Source organism: Pezoporus flaviventris, unplaced genomic scaffold (assembly GCF_033815535.1).
Source record: "Pezoporus flaviventris isolate CSIRO_AGI_PZ_B2104156 unplaced genomic scaffold, CSIRO_AGI_Pfla_v1 ptg000013l, whole genome shotgun sequence".
In the NCBI taxonomy this organism is placed as follows: Eukaryota; Metazoa; Chordata; class Aves; order Psittaciformes; family Psittacidae; genus Pezoporus; species Pezoporus flaviventris.
The window spans coordinates 34,415,556-34,436,604 of record NW_026892561.1 but is presented as its reverse complement, the minus strand read 5'-3'; the positions used below and the strand labels follow the sequence as shown (position 1 = coordinate 34,436,604).

At 49.0% G+C, this 21,049-nt stretch overlaps 1 protein-coding gene across 3 annotated transcripts in view; it reads left to right on the top strand.

The window, feature by feature from the left end:
• KCNAB1 (potassium voltage-gated channel subfamily A regulatory beta subunit 1) overlaps positions 1-21,049 on the top strand; it is a 74,862-nt gene that overhangs the window by 19,546 nt on the left and 34,267 nt on the right. The window contains exon 1 of one of the 3 annotated variants that reach the window (XM_061452699.1): positions 1,712-2,888. The exons of the other annotated variants lie outside the window; for them this stretch is intronic. Within the exon in view, the coding sequence (XP_061308683.1) occupies positions 2,668-2,888 (221 nt within the window). The 5' untranslated portion in view covers positions 1,712-2,667. Of the gene's footprint in view, positions 1-1,711; positions 2,889-21,049 lie in introns of those variants that run through there. 3 annotated transcript variants of the gene reach the window in all.

Genomic DNA, 21,049 nt, shown 5'->3' with positions numbered 1-21,049 from the left:
GGGTGACAGTGACTTGGGCACATTCCCAAGACTAAGTCATAACATTCAGCAGAGCCAGCTGCTGGCCGCACAGGGAACTCTCCAGGGACATATAGAACAATGTGTAAAAATACATCTTGAAATATCTGTGCCCAGCAAGAGGATGCTGTATGTCCATCAGAGAGAGAGAAATAATCCCAGTTTTGTCCATTTTGCTTTGGGCTCTGAAACGCAAAGCCGAGCTCCAAAAGCCAAATGGGTGCATAGTCTGTACTGGGCTGGCTGTGCTGTCAAGGCAGAGCCCTGTGGGTGCCTCCACCTAAGCTCTAGTCCCATGAAGGCACAAAGGACGTCCTGGATGAGGCCGCACTGTGGGATACCTTGGTGTCAGCAATCCCATGGCACATTCCCCAGATGACACACTCTTTTCTAGATATTTAAAGGACTAATTTGTGATCTGTAACACTAACTCATTGATTAGATGTCTGGAAACTCTCAAAACTAAATCTTGTGTCTGTGACAGAGACTTGCAGCCATTAGTTCAGTTTTATTTAGCTTTTTGACTTCCACCCCACAGATAGCCCTGCTCCTCTTCCAACCCTTGTGCCAAGGGGGTTTGCTCACAGCTGGGAGTTTGTGGGCCTGTTGTATGATTGTTAATTGTCTTTAGGAAAATATCACAAAGTAATTTTCCTTATTCTGATATAATGCTTTTCACCCTCAAAGAAACATGCAGTATAGCATTAATAAGCCATTAGATAAGCAAACTGCAAAGCAATCATCAGAAGCTATTCGCCCTGCTACTCTGGGTGGTCCTAGCTGGCTGTCTACCCAGCCAGTCTCGCACTCCCCCTCCTCAGCAGGATGGGGAGGGGGGAACCATGGTTTACCCCTGCTGCAGGGGAGGAAATCAAAGGTTTGTAATCTTTCAAGACATCTTTCAAAGCAGGTCATCACTGCCACACCAGCACTTCCTGCTACTCTCTTCTTGCCACTGCTTCTGTTCCATATTTGTGTGCCTTGAGCAGGAGAGAGCCTGGCAGGTCACCAGAAGGGCTTGGGGGATGTCCAGCTTTGGAGCCACTCAAACCCCGGTGGGACAGGGTCCTGGGCAGTCAGGGCAATGAGCAAGAGGTGGACAAGAGGCCCTCTGGAGGTGCCCCCACCCACACCCCAGCCCTCCTGGGTGCCTGAGGACAGATTTAATAGTGGCATGTGGGAAGCCCCTGTGGACCACTCCCCATCAGCTGGTGCAGGGCTGGGAAAAGGCCAGCGGTTGACTGCAGCACTCACCCACCCGCCTGCACTGTGCTGCCACCCCTGCACACCCCAAGCATCCTCTCTCATGGGTCTGCACCCGGGGTATGCCCAAACTGCTGCTCACCACCCCGCAATACCCCTCCTCCCTTAGGGCTGCTCTACTGGGTGGCCGTGACTGGCAGTGATCCTGGGGGTGATTCAAACCGCTCCATCCCTGCCTCTCCCTCCAGTGCCCAGCTCACCAGCCCAGGGGTCCGCGGTCTGCCCCTGTCCTCTGCTCCCAAAGCCAGCGCCCTGTGAGGGGTGGCACACGGCAGTGGGCACTGACGAGCTCTTGGAGCGGGGCTCCCTGCTTCAACTGCAGCCTCGGCTGCACCAAGGGACAGGGATGGTTTGCTTCAAAGACTTTGCGCTGCGGCTTATTCAGCTGGCGATGCCGGGAGGTGGCGGGGGGGAAGAATTAACCCTGGCACTGCTGTGAGCGTGGGTCTGCAGGCGGCTGCTCCGGGTGCCAGAAACATGGGATTCACGTGTTAACTCACTGGCACACTGTAGCAGAGCGATTTTTCTCTCTCCCACCGACCTCCCCTTCCCCTCTTTTTCCATAATTAGCCTATTTTAACATCGAATTTTTCCTCGCTATAAGAGGTCCTCTCCTTGTTTAGCGATGCCGGCCGCTATTTTTTTGGGAGGCATCTGCCTGAAGTGCCTGTCTTCCCCCTGAGCACAAAGGAGGCCCGTTCCCATGCTTCCCACTGGCTCCTGACGGGGTGATCCCAGGAGCCGCTGCAGAGCTGGGGCCGTTCCGCCTCCCTCACAGTTGCCAGCTCCAGCGCTCAGCGGGGCTGCCATGGGTGGGATGTAGCGGACTGCTGCATCTGGGCGAGGGAGAACCGGATGGATACTGCTGGTCCTTAGAGACTGGCTGGCGAGTCGACGATTCTTCAGCCAGCAAGGCTGCCTGATCAGCAGTTTGTGGTCCAGCGGGTGCTGGAGCCAGCGCTTGCAGCATGCCTGCATTGATTTAAAACCGGCAACTACGAGTAAGCCTCCATCAAGACAGAGCGGCAGCTGCTGCTGGCGGTTCATCATGAAGGAGCAGCTTTATGTCTCTGAAAGCACCTGACTGGATGGATGCTTTTGTCTAAGCACCAAATATTGCAAGGGGAGATCTGAGAGTGAGCTGAAACCTGCTTTTGCGATTGCTTTGTCAAGTTCGGGTCTTCTCTCCGGGCATCGCAGGGACACAGCCCGGCTCTCCCGGGGACCCCAGCTGCCTCGGCTGCTTCTGGGAGATCGAGGTCGGCAGGTTTCCTCGGCAGCGTTTGGGACCGAGCCCTGCACTGCTGGGCAGCCTGCAGCCCGCGTCAGGGCGCCGGGGGCTCTGGCTGCGACCTGGACGGTGACTAAAGGTGTACTGAGGGCGCGATGCAAGTGTCCATAGCCTGCACAGAGCACAACTTGAAGAGTCGAAATGGTGAAGACAGACTCATCAGCAAGCAGAACACCACTACCCCGAACGTAGTAAATGCAGCCCGGGCAAAATTTCGGACAGTGGCTATTATTGCTCGCAGTCTGGGGACATTTACCCCTCAGCACCACATTTCATTAAAAGAATCCACCGCAAAGCAAACGGGCATGAAATACAGGTATGGTCACAGTATTGTTCTTTGTTATGTTGCAGTGTAATAGCTCTTTACTTTGCCTCTAAAGAATTGCCTGCCTGGATGCATACGGTTTTGCAGAGGAGCTCTCTACTGAGGTTATTAATAGATTTTTAAACTTGTGCGTAACTGAATAGCATTTGGGTGTTAATGTTTTTGCAGGTATATGTATTTGTGGTTTTATACAAAAAAACCCACCTGGGTAGATTATATACAACACTGTGAATTTATGATAGTGGTATTAAGATGGTTTCTATTACGTGCTCAATGTAATGCATATTGGTACTAATGAGCAGAAAAAATGATTAGCAAAGCACGTTTGAGGCTGGACAGGAAAAGTTCATTTGCAGCATATTGTGTGGAGGTAAAAAGCGTCTGCCTTGGGAACCATTTCATCATGGTGATCACTTAGTGACTTTTCACTTGATTCGCTTAGTGAAGATGAGATCAAAGCCAATTTCAGGTGAAATGCAGGAAAAAAACCCTGCAGGCATTCTGATAAAATGCCTCATGCATCTTACAGTTTTTTATTCCTCTTAACCTAAGCAGGAAAAACAATGAATGGCTGTGGCTTCGATCTGAAGTGCTCAGTGTGGGCACCTGATAAGCTTCCCTGTCACGCCTTCAGCTGAAAATGAGAAGTATTTCTATGACTTTGGTGGTTAGCTTTGCCTGTTCAGGATGTCCTTTTCAACTACTCCTGGGTGACATTACGTGGACTGGGGGAAGGGACTAGCCTGGCAGTGCTCTGCAGCCCTTGCCCAAGGCAGAGCAGCCCAACGTCCGGCACAAGGGGGTCTCCATGGACAGGGCTGTGAGGGGCACAGGGCTCTGGGCAACTTTGGCTGTGCTTGTTCCCAGTCCATTGAATAATGGCTGTGTAGCCAGCTGTTTCTGACACTACCTGGGACAGGGATGTAGTTTTGCATTTACACTGATTTTATGGTCCTTGGGACCGATGCAAAGCCAAGCTGGCTTTAGCACTGTTACATGAAATTCAAGTGTGAGTGCAGCTCATCATAGAGCTTGGTTTTTAGGCACTCCTAGTTCTGAAAATGTCAGTATTAACTCTCCAGGAGCCATACAGATGGGGTGTATTTGCTGTGAGTTGCTTGAATGGTTGATAAATAACACAGAGGCTTTGTTCGAGTGGAAGCCCGGCCTTTCCGACTGCTTGATCCTGTTGTTCAGTTGTGGACAACTTTTATCACAGGCATTGCATGCTTCCGTTGCTTGTTCCCCAGCATGGTTTTGGCAGCAGAAGTGATGCTGGCGGCGCTGGCAGAGGAGCATGCAGTGGGAGCAGAAATGCTGATTAATACATCCTGGAGCCAGGTCCCAGAGGATGGAGTGCTGTGGGTGTCGTGGTGGGGTAGGCTCAGTGCTTTGGAGGGGTCCTGGGGGGTGGCAGTCCCAGCTCCTGGGTGCTGTGGTCTGGCCTAGCTGTGGCAAGGGCAGTACTGGAGGGATGGTAGCAGGTCCTGCCCAAAGAGAGGCAGCTCTCAGAATCAACATAACTTGTCCTTTAATCAGCCTCCTTGGTGGAGTAGGGGGTGGTGGAGTGGTCACAGTCAGTCAGGGACTTCCTGTGACCCCCTCTCCCCTCTCACAGCCCTATCCATGCTATTGCACTTCCATGCCTCAGTTTCCCCCATAAGCACATCTGTGGGAGCCATGTCTTTGACCATGTCCTTCTGAGACATGATCTGTTACCAGGTCATGGCTTTTGCTCTTTGGGCTTTCAGACACCATGTACTAATTGCTGGCAGTTATCTCTGCTGATTTCCTGCCGGCTCCCAGCACTATCAGTGTATCCACACTTTGGTAATTGAAATTCTTTGTTGCCCACATGACACAAATGCTCCTGCAGACGCCAAAGCTGGGCCTTTGTAGATTCGTTCTGGCTTATTTCCAGATAAGGTTTCACGAGTGAGGGCTGAATTGTCCCGCTGGTGTTTAGCACAGCCCTGATGGCTCCCCCAGCTTTCGCTGTCCGAGACCTGGGGAATTGCATCAGGAATAGCAGCTCATTGGTGACAAGGCTGATGTTTTATCTTTATGACTAATCCCTGTTTCTGCTCCCAGATCTCTCCGTATCTAGAGCTGATTTCTTCCCCAAGAGAAGAAGCGCAGGGGAATTTGGAGGAAGAGCTGACTAAACCTCCGGGCTCATCTGTGATGCTGCTGAATTGAGATAACCTTTAGTTAGGGAAAACACCTACCAACAACTATAAGGCTGATATTTCATGTTCATCTCTGGGTCTGGTTCCTCACTCTGAGGGAAATCCAGCACATGGAGAAGCCAAAGGCTTTCCCCGATGGCTGCAACAATAATCCTGTAAAGTTCCCTTACATTTGAAGCTGAAGTCTTTCCCAGTTCCTTTTCTGCTTGAATTATGTCCCTGATGCTGAACTATACAGTATATGCTGCTGAAAATGACCCGCTAGCTAAACTGCCCCTTGTTTTAGACTAAAAATACCAATAAGCTCTTCTCCTTTAGACCCTAAGGGATGCTGCCACCCCCCTGGCAGGGCTATCCCACAGCTCCTACACCACTCCCGGGATGTTTCCCAACCCCAGTGCAGCCTCCCCCGGCTGCCAGGCACTCCTGATGCCAGTGGGATTATGTAAAAGGGAGAGACAGCTACTACGCCTGTGACAGGGGTGGGGGCGGGAGAGGAGCCAGCTCTGGGGCTTGTCATCACACGACATGTTTCTGGGCCCATTCCAGCTCAGAGACCGAATTGAAAGATAAAAGACAAAGTTTACCAGAATAAACGTGTTCATCAGGGAACATCTGCAAATATTAGGACTCAGGTGCGTTCCAGCGGCATTCGCGTGAGCAAACCTCAGCTTTGTGTTTGCTATATCTTATTTTGCATGTTCTCTGTCAGACTGTGGCATCAGCCGGATGGGACCTCCCCAGATATCGCCTCTGCTGACACTGCTGGGGACAGCTTCAGCTGCCTCCTGCTTGCAAGAGGCAAAGAGGAAGAGGGGCCGTTCCCTTTTATCCTTTTTAATGCTCCACTTCAGTTCCCCTGGGGAGCCTGCCCAGATGCTCAGGGAGAATATTTGGGATCCCTTCAAGTCTTTCCTTGGAAATGATGTAGTTGCAGTGCTTGGCTTGGAAAATTGCAATCTGCTGCACCACTGCTGAAAACAAAGGAAGTATTTTTGCGTCCCTCTGGTGGGAGGAGGGCTGGCAGGCTGGGTCTTCACCTGCTTTGGGCCTTGAGAAGGTCACAGTTTAGGTTCTTCTTCTTCCTAATTTGCCTAATTCATTGTCAGCCCAATCCAAGTTGTCAGTAAAGTGGATCCAGCCCTGACCCTGGTGCGTGGGACTATTTGAGATGTGCCATGGCTACCGCAGAGAGCAACTCCTCAGACTGAGACTTGTATGACCAGTCTCCCCATGCACAAACTGGCAGCCTTGCCGTCATGCATGCAGAATGGCAGAGCTTTGTCCCAGAGCATCCCGACTGCCCATGATCTTGGTCCATTCTCAGGACGTGGCAGGGAGCTCAGCCATGCAGGGCTTAGCTCTAGCTCCATCCTCTGCACTGCTGATTCTGGGCCGTCAGCAGTTCAAAAATAGCCTTTTATGAGAGCTCTGCCAGCACATGGGCACGAGGGACCCAATTTACAAAGCTCGACTATTTGTGTTCAGAAACAATTGATGGCAGCAGCTTTGACCATTAACTCCAGTGTGAGCCTAAACAAAAAATCTTGAACTGCAAAGGCAAACTGGTGGAGTTAATAGGCTGTGCTCATCCTGCGGCTGGCACAGAGCCTGCGGCAAAGGTGCAGAGAGGCCAGGCGTCATCATTTTTGGAGAAACCCATCCCTCGCCCTTAGTGTGGGATGTCCAGTCCCGTCTCACAAGCTACTCATGGCCACCATGCCCATGCCACCACAACGCTGGGGCTCCTGCCTGTGTTATGGAGGTCTCTGAGGAAGGGTGTCAGTAGTGGCTAGCAGGGATGTAAGCAGCCTACGTGGGGACGTGAGCCTGGGAACCTCGTTCCTTCTTGTCCATGTCTGCAAAGGCGTCTGCCCTGCTGCTGCAGCCGCCATAGGGGAAATAGTGCTTCTTGTAGTTGCTGGGCACTGGCCGTGCAAGAGCTACATGTCGTTTTGCAAGATCCAGAGCAGCTTTGGCAACCAAAGACCTTTCACAGGCACCCAGGAGGTGCCAAGCTCTCCCTGGTGCTGGTGCTGCACTGTTCAGTTACTGCTGAGCACTGGCTGCTGCTGTGGAGGGCAAAGCACCAGCATGAACCTGAATGGATGCAGAGAGTCTGGAGGAGACCCTGGGTGCTGCTGCCTGTCTTCTTCCTCCTGTTAGAGCCACAGGTATGTCTCAAAATCGTGGGTGCCTGTGCTTGCAGCAAGCTTGGTGCAGGGTGGCCTGGTCAATCTTTTCCTGACTGGCTGCCTGTGCTGCTTCTTGCCAGGGTGCAGGCTGTAGGACCTTCCAGTGTCCCCAGTGGCACTGAGGCGGTGCCCTGGCCACATTCCAGTGGAGGTCATTACATCCCGCTGGCTAAAACTTCATCAGCAGTTTGCAGTCGTTTTTCTTCACTGTGTGCCTGAAATCATGGGCTATTGTCAAAGCGCATTAACAAAGAGACGCTAATGCATTGCACCGCAGCGGTGGGAGTGCTCCTCCGGTGGCTCTAGTGAGATGTCTCTCTTCCCCCTCCTGGAAAGGCGGCCGTGGGCTTGACTTACTCAGGGACAGAGCAGCACTCCACTGGCTCTGCACACCAATTACAGATATTAAAAGGGACGATAAAAATACAGCACACAGAATTCATCATCCTACTTTTCTGCCTAAATAAATATCTGCTGGCAAACACAATTAAGGTATATAGCAAGTATAAAACTCTCAATCCTATGGTTAACTCAAACCTTTCCAGGTCCCAGCCCAGAGGGGAGAGATGCTCTGGAGCACCTTCCCTCCCAGGGTTGTCAGGCTGGGGAGAAGAGCAATTGTGCTCCTGGGAAACATCCCACAGCCATTCTCCCTCCCTGGAGGGGTCCCCAGCATATCTACTGAGAGCTTGCAGACAGAGTAGGAACTGCTGCCTGCAGGGGATGGAGCCCTGCAAAGACTCAGAGCCGTGTGATTACCATCAGGAAAATGACTTTTGCCTCTGTGATCACTGGCGGTTTCCACTCTGTTGAACACACCCTGGGTGACCCGTGGGCTAGAAGCATAAATTGCAATGCTTTTATCAAAGTGCAAGTTTCTTACGTAGAAATGTAGTATTATTAACACTAGAATTGCGCCATAAAGCACACTTTGTATGCAGACCTTGTGCAGCACACCTGGCTGTATAGCTGGTCTAAGTGTCGGCTTAGAGGAGTCAAAAGCAACTTCCAACCTGCCAGTTTGGAAACGCACTCAGGTGACTTTGGGCTGCAAAATTAGTCTGGAAATAGAAGATAAAGCTCTTACGCTTTTCAAGGGGTGTAAGTGAAAGCAGGAATTTCTTAGCAGTGTTTCAGGACTTGTGTCTTCTTTTCCCTTGAACCTACAAGCATTAACTGTAATAGCTACTCATATATTTAGGAATCTGTGGTTTATTTAAGTCTTGCATCAATTATGAGTAGTTTTAAGCACTCATATACAAATAGCACCATTATTTTGTTATAAAATTACATGTTATTTCAGTAGCTCTCCACATCAGGTTGATTTTTATGGCTCATCATCTGATCTTCATTTTATTGCTGTAAATTAAGACTAATCCAGTGAACAGAATGGATTTACACTGAATTCACAATGGTTTTCCCCCCAGGACTCTATCTTATAATGGCTACAGAGAATGCAGGAATAACTCAAAGGAGGAGAAAAAGGAACCAGTTGAGTAAACAAAATCTGTGCTGGTTTCTGCTGCTCTCAGATTCCTAATGGCTCTCAGGACTTCGTAGCTGCTAAGTGAGGCTGTGGTCTGTATTTTTCTTGTCTCATGACATTGACGCAAGGCCCTGTTTCACATTGCAATGTTAAAACCAGGATAGACAAAATAAGCTTTAGATTTGACTACACATGTACTTACTGTGTAAACTCTAAAAATATGGTAGTGCATGGAATTTGTCAAAGGTATACTCACTCCCTGGCTTTCACATCTTCTGTAAATGAAGACTTTGCAGTTATCTGGGCTGAGTGTAAGCCCTGAAAATGTATGTCCTCTTCTAGGGTTGAGATAAAGCAAAACCTCCTTTTATTTTTAAAGCAGACTGCCCAGGTGGTGCCTGCCTGGCTGAGAGTCACTGCTTCCCATCTATCCCTGCATGGCTTTGTTGCAGGAGAAGCGATACCCAGTGCTGCCGGATCTGCAGGTTCTGCTCTGCTCTTCACTCCCCAGGGGCAGTGAAGGGATTTCTTCTGCTCAGGGTTTCTCCTTCTCCCCTTCCTCTATAGAGACCCAACCAAGCCAAGAACCTGCTACATCAACTTTAGTTAATTAAAAAATTGATTTTTAATGTTATTTCCAAGTATTCAAATATTCTTCATGAAAACGTTCCTAATTTGTTAGGATTGGTCCACCAGCTTAATTATGTATCTTCAAGTGAGGTCTGGTTCAGGGAGAAATACACAACCAGTCAGAGTGGCACTGGTTCGTGTGTTAGCACCGGAGGGGGGGACCGTTATACAGAGGAGGGGTGTCAGCATTTGACATCATCTCTGCCCAGCTACGCCATGATAGTCCCCACTTCCCTGGCCAGGATGGCATGCAAAATGCTACATATCCCCCAGTATACGCTGTCCCCTGCTCCCCATGGAGCAAGGTCTGGGGATGACAAATTGCCTGGCCTGGCCTCTGCATCATGCTGGTAGCACTGAAGGGCATGGGGAGAGGGGCACAGCAACAAGCTAGGGCTTGCTATGCCATTGATTCCCACCCCCCCCACCCCTCTCCATTTTAATCCCAAGAGAGAGTGATGAGTTGAAGAGAATAAGATTGAATTCAGGGACAAATGATGTTTTAGAGAGCACAGTTTGCATGTCAGATTTGTTAAGCCGAAGAAAAATGATGATACATTATGGAAGCTTTTAAATAATGCAATCGTATTCTGGTGATGAGCTGCACAGCCTCTCAAAGCTTGCCCGTGGGCGAGCCGCGCAGGGCATGGGAGCAGCCAGGGCACTGCCCCTGTCACCAGTGGGTGGCTGTCACAACGCTGCTGCTCCCTGTGCCACCAGACCCAGGGTCCACTCTCAACAGCAGTGGCTCGTGGTGGTGGCTGTCCCCTGTTTCAAGGCACTGTGGGGAAGCTCCCTGCTTCATAGTGATGGCTGAAGCAAGCTCCTGACTAACTGGCTGCTAAATCTTACCCTGCTTCATTCCGCATGTCCTGAACCGTTTTCCTCAGTGTGATATTTTCCTTTTAAAATCTGCATGACAACGTTAATCTAATGCTTAAATGGGTGGAAGAGAAGATGTAATGCAGAAACACAGCTAATTTAATTACTTGAGAAGCGCACAGTTTAAGATACTTAAAATGTATTATTTTAGCATGGCTGCTTTGGCAAAACTCAGTTTTAATTTTTATTTTAGGCTAACACTGTAAAGTGCCATCTGTAGAACATGCTTGTTAAGAAATTGCTTCTCAGTAAGGAAAAGAAAACGCTCTGTGTGTGACTCGGTGTGAGCCAGAGGTTAAAGCTGGGATGATATTTTCCCTGCTGCAAGTCAGTGGACATCCCCTCTTTGCCTGGGGCTCAGTGTGTGCTTAGTTAGCACTGTGGTGGGAGAGGGAAAGTTCCATGGAGCTGTTTTTCCAGCTCCTGCTCCCGCAAAACTTCCCCATGTTTCAGTACTCAGAAAATGTCCAACAAACCAATGCCTGGGGCTGCTCAGTGGTGGATAGATACCTGAACCTGATGTAAATTCAGTGGATGGTTTGGGTGGATCTTGCTAACACACAGAGAGATTTGGCTACTGTGTCCTACTCCTTATCCCAGCCCTCTTCTTTGGGGTGGTCCAGGTGATGTTTCCCATCACTCTGCAGGAGTCAAAGACATGCTTACAGGAGCCTCTGCAGGGGTTAGAAGGCATTTGCTCCTGAACAAACCCGTTTTAGGAGCTGATCTGAAGCTGCTCTGTGTCCACATCTACTGCTGTTGTGCCCACTTTATACCTCATGGAGAAGGCAGGAAGGATAATACAGTAGCCTCTGAGACTGTGGTGGCCCTGGGCATGTATGAGAGCTCACAGTCTTTTGGGGCAGGCTGTGCCCTGTCTGTTGTGTCCTGGGGTCACTCTGGGATGCACAGCACTGCTGTCCTGCAGTGATGCTCTCTCACTGCTTCCCAGATAGCTCCTGCCACAGCAGTGTCCCCCAGGGGAGGTACAGCATCATCCCTTCAGCAAACTGAAACTTGATCCTCATGTTATACAAATGTATTAGAAATATTTCTCAAACTATTTTTGTAGCACCATGAAACCTTCTGGCAGGCAGGTGGAAGTGGGGAACAGTGCCTGGTTTCTGAGATGCCTTGCCTGGGGTGTCAGGGCTCTGCAGGCACTGCACTGAAGAGTTTTGGGAGGTACTTGCTGGCAAAGCTCTGCCTGGAGAACTAACAGAAATGATCAATGGTGTGACACAGGGCTGGAGAAGCAGGAGAAGCTATAAGCTTATGGAAGAATAAGGTTCTGAAGCTCCTGGAGCCCCTTTGTACGTGGCACCCCGATGAGGCTCTGGTACCTTGCCCCTAGCAGGATCAAAGGAGGAAAGCTGGCATGTGTTTGATGTCTAGTTATTGTTGCTTACAGCATGCAAGGCTGCTGTGAGAGTCTACTGCAGGGCTTGCTGCCAGCTTGAATTCAGATGGAGGCAACACATCTGGAAAACCTCAGATTCAATGAACAGGATGGCCTCCTTGCACGGAAGGGGCACAAGCAAGGTGATTGCTGGGCTGAGGCTGTTAGGATTACCTGGCATACACCCAGCTTGCATGCTGCTTATGAAGGGGTTGTGTAAGTCACAAAAACGTGTCTTGTATGGAAACAAGCTGTTTTAGAAGTATTTTGTGTATGAAGTTGTAAAACTTCCATAGCATACCTGTATTTTCCTGTTGGCAATACATTAGCCAGAACAGTCAAGCCTGGTCACAGCTCCAGCTGCACCAGCTGTGAAACTGCTACAACTGATTTCAGAAGTATTTAAAATCTGTCAAAAATGTCCTTTCTCTCTGAAAGGCTAAGAAGTCCTGCACAGAACAAAACCCAGCTATTTTTCACAGCAGTCTCCCTCCATCAGGCTGCTTATTTTTGGAATAGTTCATGCAAATAGTCTTTACCTAAATACTTATGCACAAATAAATTACCCCTCCAAAGCAAAAGGCTCCCTTCCCGGGCTGATCCTGCTGTGGGTGCTCCCGGCTGCAGATAGGGCAGAGTTGCTACGGCTGCACTGAGCACCTGGCATTGTCCAGGGCTGCTTGGATTCCTTCACGTTCATTGGTCTTGTGATTTTGTCAGATTAGCCTCTCCTGCTTGTGAAGAAAATATGTGTTTTCCAGTTTCAGCTTGTTCAATCACTTCAGCTTGGTGACTAATACCTTCTGAGGTATTTTATTTTGCCTCTTTCAGTCTGAAGTAGTACTGAAATGAGAGAAAATGGCATCTATTATTTATAACCCTATGGAACATATTGACTAGTGACAGTATAGTCAGCACCGTACACACAGGTATGACTTGTTTATACTGATTTCCTACATGTGCAAAGTGGAATGGACACGATTGGTGTGACAGGGTTAGGCACATGTTCCAGGTTGGAGGGTCTTCATCCAGCCCTCTGAGACCCGTAGCACCGTGGGGCTGGGTATACTGAAAGGTGGTGAGGAATGTGTGGATTAGCCTTTGTGTAGGTGTGATGGAGAGCTCCCTGGTCCTCTCATTTCTAGACATAACTTGATTCATTCAGATCCTTTAGGAACTGCAAGACATATTTATTTATTTATTTTGCAAGGATAACGTAATTCCCCCAGAAATTTGAAACTCTGCACTTTAAAAGCATCACTGCAGAATGACAAATATTTTTCCTTTTCCTTTCTTTCATCCTTGGGTCCAACGGCTGGCGAAGCATGGAGGGAGCAGCAGAGCCGTGGGCTGCACACAGCTTCAGGATGCCATTGCAGCAAACTCTCGGCAACCATTCCTGTTCCAGCTGTGGGCAAGAGGCTGCCTGGGCAGCGTGTGTGTGTGTGCCCGGGGGCCGGCTGCAGCCTGGGGTGGCAAGTGGCTCTGTGCCAGTGCCGGCACCCAGCCTCCCGGCAGACTGCCTCTTGGCCGGTCTCACCAGAGCTTGGGCAGGAGGGCTGAAGTGGGCAGAAGCATCGCATGAGGGAGCCTCATTCATGGCACGGATCCCACGTGGGGAGGCTGAGCACACCAGCACGTCTGCCAGAGCCACACGCAGCAGCCCCTGCGCTTGGCTGTGGCCCATCTATTTTGCCTTATCTACATTTTAATGCGTCATCTGCAACTTTTCAGAGGATGCAGCCAAAAAACATTCTGGGGAATTTCAGCTGAAGCGACCACCCACGCACCCGGTGGCCCTACGAGTACGAGGGATGAATTGGAAAGTGTGAAGAGAGCCAAGAAACAGGGGACAGATGCCATTTAGGCACCTTTTTGTCCCCTAGCACAGTCGTTGCCTGTGCTTGCTGCCCCTCCTGCTGCCAAGGCAGGGTTTGCATTGCCCAGGACCCATCTCCTGCCTTCCCTGCTTTTGTTTTTCAGCCGATCAATACTGTCCTGTTTTGTCTCTGCAGTTACTCCACCAGTAGCAGGTGTTTTTTTTCTCCTATTTTGTATCATTTACCTAATACTTACATCACTGCTGCAAGGGTGGGGGCAGTCACCAATTCCCCCAAACTGCACTGGGTAACACAGGGGAGCCGGTAGTCCTCAACCACTTGCTGCAGAATTCTGGATAGGAAAGAAGATGCTCTCAGGACCATGTTATCCATCCACTTCTGCTCTGGAATAACATGGAAAAGCAGTGTTACTCAGGGTACACCTTCACCACACTACTGCGGACACACATAAATCAAATTTCTGTAACATCATAGATAGAAGAGTTTACAAAGTAGCTTGCAAAGCAGCAAATATAAACACAGTCAAACACTGCAAGTGTAAGATTGAATGTTAAAGCAAATATAAGATTGCACATGCTCAACCAAGGAAATAAATCTGTGTTTAAATCTTGCTCAAGTGTCTGCTGGGTCATCTACTCTGGTCCAGCTTCTTCTACAGCTTTGCCTGTTCCTCTATGACTGATATAATTTGAAAATAGAGTTAAAATTTCCTGAGATTTGATATCCTTGACCTCAGCCCATGCATGAAGCCTTTGCTCTGATGTGGTGCCTTGGTCTGAGCATCCAAAGTTCCACAGCAACTTTTGGGCTGTTGGGCATGGGGACAGCCTGACACCACAGGCACAGCTGGGCATAGCGGGACTGTCTCTGCCAGGGGTGTCTCTGACAAACAGCAGGTGAAAGCACTTCTGTCCGGCCTGCCTGGCACTGCAAAAGGTGGTTTTCCAAGAGGAAACCCCAAAGGTGCCCCATCCCCATTGGCCGCAGCTGGGATGTACAAATGCCATCAGGAACCTTCATGCTGTTCCAATGTGCCTGTATGGAGTGGTTCAGGTGGTCTTTCCATTCATATTAGGGTGAAATAGTTTCCATTTAAAAACAGAGAATATTTCTGAGGGACAAACAGGAAGACAGTTTGTACTAGAGTAAGGAAAAACACACATAGCATTTGTTAAAAATCAGTATTCTTGCTATTCGAGAACTAAGGTTTTAAACCCTGTCCTGCAATAAATAACTTTCCAGGTAGAATGCGATGCTGTCTTGCCAGGCAGTTGAAAGCATCAACAGAAAGCAGCAAACATGGCTGGTGAGGCATTGCGCTGATTTTTGCAGCATGACTCAAAAGGAAAGTGGAGTATGGTGATTTGTACCTGGCTGTAACCAAAGCTTGCCCAGGTCATGCGGGTGTCCCGGACCTTCCTTGCTTCATTATCTCTGCACATGTGAATGGGTTTAAAGAACATAAACCAGTGGAAAGCTGTGATTCTGCATCACTGCAATTACTGCAAATACGGGTGGTAATTTAGTGGAAACTGCTGTGCGTGTTGTGAAGTGTTTTGTTCGAAAATGAGAGACAGAAACCATTATTTTTCCCTCTTCCCACCCACGCCACTTAGAGACAACCTCCTGCCATTGGAGCTTGCTGAAGGGGCAGCTGCTGATTGTCTAAAATCTACAGGTCTTTTTGGGCTGATGGAGCAAAATGAAATCCAGCCTTAAAAGCAGGAAAGCACCCAAGTTAAGTAGAGAATTATCACCTCCATGTTGCCTCACCCTCAGTTCACAGCAGGGCTAAGCTGCACTGGGGGCTGTTGCAGCCTGATGAATCGTGACAGATAGCATTTACATGGCTCTGAGATGTTAGGAAGAGCTGAGCATCTTTCCTGGGGAGACAGGAAGCTTGGGAGCCCAAGCAGATATTGACAGGTCACCCTAGAAACTTGAGGGGTGCTGAGGGGATGGTGCGTTCTCCCAGAGCACTCACAAGTAGTGTCTGCTCAGCCCAAGCTGTGACTTGTCCAGCTGCTCTCTGGTTTGACATTGCCAGGCTGAGGAGCTGCCTGCGTGTGTGTCTTCGGAGAAGTTCAGAGGGTATAAAAGCCCTGGAGATATGGTTGGTGCTGGTCTCACCAACATCACAGTTCTAGGAGTGCCAAAGAGAAACATCACTGAAAACTTTGACAGTTTTGCTCCAGGATGGCTTGGAAGAGGCTCATCAACAGTGGAGAGGTGAGCTTGACCAGGTGAGAGAAGATGACTCCTCTCCTGCCTGTCCCTTCCCCTCTCTGCCACGTTGCACTGGATTGCACAGGGTCCCTGGGGTTCTGGGGACCCTGCAGACATTATCCTGGTGTGAGGGACAGCCGCTTCCTCACGGTGCAGGCATGGGGGTCCTACCTTGCCTTGCTAGGTACAAGCAGGGTAATTCAGGGAGCCACAATGCTCTTTGTTGCCCATTTTAATGCAGGTGCCAGGGATGGGGTCAGCGTCTGCAATTGCCACCAGCTCTCTTTGCTCAGGGGGTGCAGGGTGGTTCCCTCTGGCATTTGAATGGGGAGAGAGGCAGGGTGTGCTAAGGAGGATTCATCGTCATGGGGAGCAGCTGAACCAGTGAAGTTTTTTAGGATATGAAGCAAGCAGAAGCACTAAGGCCAAGCACAGCTCTGAAGCCCAGTATTAACTTTGCTGTTCCCCACTCTGCAGGTCACAGGTGAAGGACATTGAATGTGCTGCAGCGGGAGAGGGCAATTGGAAAGGGTCTCTACTTTCATCAGGTTTTGTTGTTACTTGAAACAGCCTCTCTTCAGGGAACAAATTACATATTTTATTCATTTTCTGTGCAGAAAGGAACGGTTCTGGAGCATTAATGGGGAGGTTTCTAAGCAACGTTGTTTTCCCACCACCAGCTTCAGGAACAGTTACTTTTTTTTACATTTTTGTAACAATAAGCCAAACTATCTGCAGTTTATATGCAGGAAAACGGTGTCATGCTTTCTCTAGTTTTGCTTAATTGAATGGGTGGGGAGATACGTCACTGCCTTGGGGCTCTCTCCACACCCAGGAAGGTGCTTGCAGGCATGTGAGGAGGGCTGCACTGTGCTCGGGGTGCCCCAACCCCTCCTTTCTGTAGCAGAGGTGGAGGAGGTCCATGAAGACACCTGCATACAGGTATCTGCCCCTGAAGGTGCTGATGCCTCTCCCAGGTGCTGGCTGTGTGCTCTTTCCCATTCCCTCCACTTTGTTCAAAGCCCCCTCTTCTCTCCCACCTCCTTTTCCCCATCTGTTGCTCTCTGCATGTTTTTTGCACACCAGAATACTTAGAAATGATTGGGAAGCACCGGGTTTTGCCTCCCTTGCACGCCTCCCTTGTGCCGAGCCATCATTGGGGCTGCAGGCACTGCAACCTAGACACCATGAGCTGGCAATGCACCTACAGCGGGCAAGCTGATGCCCCCATGGACCTGGGATCCCTACCCACCATTCCTCCCTTGCACCCCTCAGGGGTTGTGAAACAGCACCCAGGGGTCACCTGGGGGCAGGGGCTGCTTTGGTACGACTGACCACACAGCATCAGTCCCCTTGGTTCTACAATTCTGGTAGAGGTTGGCTTCTGTGGGCAAGACCACCAACACAGGGCAAATAAACTGGGGCTGGAACAAGCAAAAAACAGCATTATCTGATTTCTGTAAAGCTCTTTTAAGCTTGATGATTCTTCTGTGGGTGTGGAGTTGAAAGTGTTTTAGTCATTGTATGTGTTATTGCAGAGATTTTATTTAAAACTTATGTTTTTCCTTAGAAAAACCTCTCACTCTTTCTATCTCTTATTCCAGATAGATAGAAAGTCAGACAGGCAACGATAGATAGATAGATAGATAGATAGATAGATAGATAGATAGATAGATAGATAGATAGATGTATCAACAGGCAGATAGGGTGATTATCCTGATCCCATTGTACAGTTACGTATAATGGTAGTGGATAAGCTGAAAGCAGGGTTACTCAGTGCATCTCAGACTGAAGCAAACCTGCTTATCATCTTCATCTTCTGAGCAGCCCAACTGTCACTTAGTGCTTTAAAACCTTAAACTTTTCATTTTTAGCCTTCACCAAACACGAGGCTGTTTTGGAGACGCTTCCAGGATGCAGAGGGGGGAGACTGTTAGAACTCACAGCTGATCCCAGCTGGGATCAGCTTTAGCTTTGCTGAAGCACAGTGCAGCAGGTAAGCTCAGCCTAGTGTCAGACATTGAAGTTTACCCGTACATGGAGACAGTTGGGTTTGGATTGTCCCCTTCTGCAGACCAGCGGGGACCTGGGGGGATTATGGAGGCAGAGTCTGATGCAGGTTCAGACATCTGCTTGTGCAGCCGCCCTACCTAGATTCAGGAAGATTTAGGCTGATTTGGGTGTGTGTTAATGGAAGTGACGGAACCCAAATACTCCCTATTCCAAACAGCAAAGGGCAGCAGCAAAACAGATCTCCCACATGGATTACTAAGATGTGTTTTCTTGTAATTGCTTTGTCCCTTATCTGTAAGAGGAACCACTTGCAGGTTAATGAGCTCATTAAGCAGTACAGGTGTCTCAGACCACAAAACCCTACTGGGAGGGGGTAGCTGCCAGCTCAGCTGACTGTGTTCCCAAGCAGAGACTTGTGATGGGCCCAAGGTGCTGCTCTGTGTGCTATGGGAAGCATCTGGAACCTGGATGATGCTGTGTGGGGCTGGAAGATTAATGGTGAGGATTGTTTCTAAAGGAGGGAATTGCTCTTCTCTGCTTCTTGAAATGCAAGGGGAAATGGGTGGCTTGGGTGCTGGTGTAGGTGCTCTCTCTTGTTGGGGTACATGGGGAGCTGGGTCTGTGGGGTTTTTACACGTATCACATACACACCCTTGATGGATGTGGCTCTGGAGGGATGGGAAAAGCACCTGCTGGTGGTGACTGAAGGGTGCTCAGCATTGCCTGGGCAGGTTCCCTGCAGCCTGGTATTATGGCTGCCTTCAGGGCTGCAGCATTTGCTGCCATTGATGGGCTTTCTTACCAATTCCTCTACACTAAAATTAATGAAAAGTGAGTAACTACAATCGTTTTCTGACCTTTGCCACAGGAGACAAATACCATTCCTGCCATATGGCATGGGCTGCTTTGTAGACATGTTTTCTCCCCCACCTTCTCCCCCTTTTTCTTTAATTAAAGAGACTGTCAGCTCTGAAAATCCCCCAGACCTGACTAGGTCCCAGTGTGCTGTGCCACTGCCTGCATGGTGCTGGCAGCATGCTCAGCTGCGGCCTGTGTTGATGTTTTGCTGCTGAGGATGAGAGCCCTGCCAGTGGTGTGGGAGGGCATGGGAGTCTCTGGTGCATGGTTTTGGGGGCTTCCTTTACCCCAGTGAATGTGGGCAATACCTGGCAATGGTGCAAACGTGAGGCTTCAAACACAAGAGCTGAGTTAGGCACTTCATTAAAGCCCCACACTGCAGATGCCTGGTAGCATAGAGCCTGGTTTAGGGAAGGGTTCAGTTGCTGCCTGTCCCAGGGGAGGCTGAGGTGCTAGGCCACAAAACGGGGACCTTCCCCTCTGCTGAGACCTAGGTACCTTTCTGCAGGGGTGTTGCTTTTATTGGAGGTTAGTCATGAAAATGGAGGGTTTTTTTTAATTTATTTTTACCAAATCCACCCTCTGCATACTTTATGTCAGAGCAAAGCCTTGTCCTCTCCAGGGCTCCAGCAGCCCCACTGCTCTCTGGCTTTCCTTTTGTTTCTCATACTCCTAGGGATTTTGGTGTCTGCTCCTTATGGGATCTCTCTGCTCCAGGTTCACCTCGCCTTTCTCGTGTTCACATCCCTCCTAAAACTTGCTTCTTCCCCACGTGGATGGGAAGGCTTTGATGCAAGGACTGTCATCTCAGCCTTGTGATGCTGCTCGTAACCCAGCTCAAAAGAAGAGGCAGGAAGGCACGATGCACGGCTGTTCTCCTTGCCTGCCAGATATGTATCTATCTATTTAACTTCTATACTCCTTTTGCTCTGGTTCAGCTGTGACTGCACTGTCAGCACTTATCCTTCTGAGGAAATAATTAAACTAAAAATTATCATAAAAGCTGTTAAGGAGGCACTGGGTGAGTGCAAGAGGCAAAATGAGGATGGGGAGTTTTTCAGGTCTTTAACAATCCTTGCTGTGGTACCATGTTAAATGAGGTTTAGGTGGGGCCTAGGCTGGGCATCCCCACTTTAAGGTTAAGGATTATGTCCTCATCTATGTGCAGTTTCTCTTGAAGAGGTTTTCCTCTGCTTGGTGAGGTGAGTCTTTAAAAACTATGGGATTCTAATTGGCCACCCCCCACGTACCCTGGGGATTAATTAAAACAGCAGCATTACAGGGAAAGGCTGGTTTTTTTTCAGCAAGAAATAGTTTAGTGTCATTAAAAAGCTTGCTTGAGCAGAGGGGATTTGGAAGAGGCTTGCTAGCTCTTCCAGTGAAAAGGCTTTCTTAGCGGCATAATGTAGTGGATTTGAAAAATAAGAAGCTTTGGTTAAACACTGCAGAAACTTCTTAATTTAAGATACAGTGGAGCATGTCTGAAAGGTCTGAGCTGGCAGGTCTGAGCAGGGCTAGCACTGCCAACAGCCAGAAAGGGCTGTCTCTGCAGCAAAGGAATGGCGCTGTCTACCCCAGGCTGCACCCAAATCTCTAGTAGGTCAGATTTTGCAAGAGGAGCCTAGCTGTTATGTGTCAGAAAGCAGGGAATAACCCCACCATTAGGCTGTTGTGGCTTTGCCCTTTTTGCCCCTTTTCATTCCCAGTGGCTCACACTGCGTGCCAGTCTCTGCAAGCGCAGGGAGAGCCTGTGAAACCCAAACCTATAGTGAGCTCCAAGGTTTTCTGGATAGAGATATTCCATACAATTAACGCTTACAAATATAACAGCATAAGCTGTATGCAGATTTGTGTTGATGAAGTGATGCCCATGCATGCCCTGGGGTGGTTAGGAAGATTGCAGGGTAGCTTGAGTAAGGCTTTTAAAAACAGCAAGGGAAAAACTTTCCAGCTGACTTTAAATCTTCTTGCTTTGTCATTACAGGAATAATTTCAGACTTTCTGGTAGCCAGCAATGCCCTAGGATGCTATTCCCATCAAATATCCTTCCTGGGAAGGAGTTAAATGGGTTTAGGGTTGATGCACAATCAAATTATTCTGACTTTTCATTGCCAAATATTCATCTCTATTTTCAACCTCAGATTCTTGCGCTTTGAATGAAAATTAACATGTAAGACATAATCTAATCTTCCTACGTGGCCGCATTACAAGGAAAAATTCCCTGGGACTGGATTTCCTCCTCCTTTGCTCCTGAGACTCCTGAAAAAGTAATTTTTTTCCCCCCTGCCTTTTTACAATCAGGCATTATACCAGGTGCTTCTTGTTGCTCTCACCACCCCTCTGTATTCCTGCAGGATGCATTTGTCCTCTCTTTTCTCTTTGCATTGTTTTTTGACTTCCTGATGCTGAATCAAAGAGTTCTTGAAGTCAAAA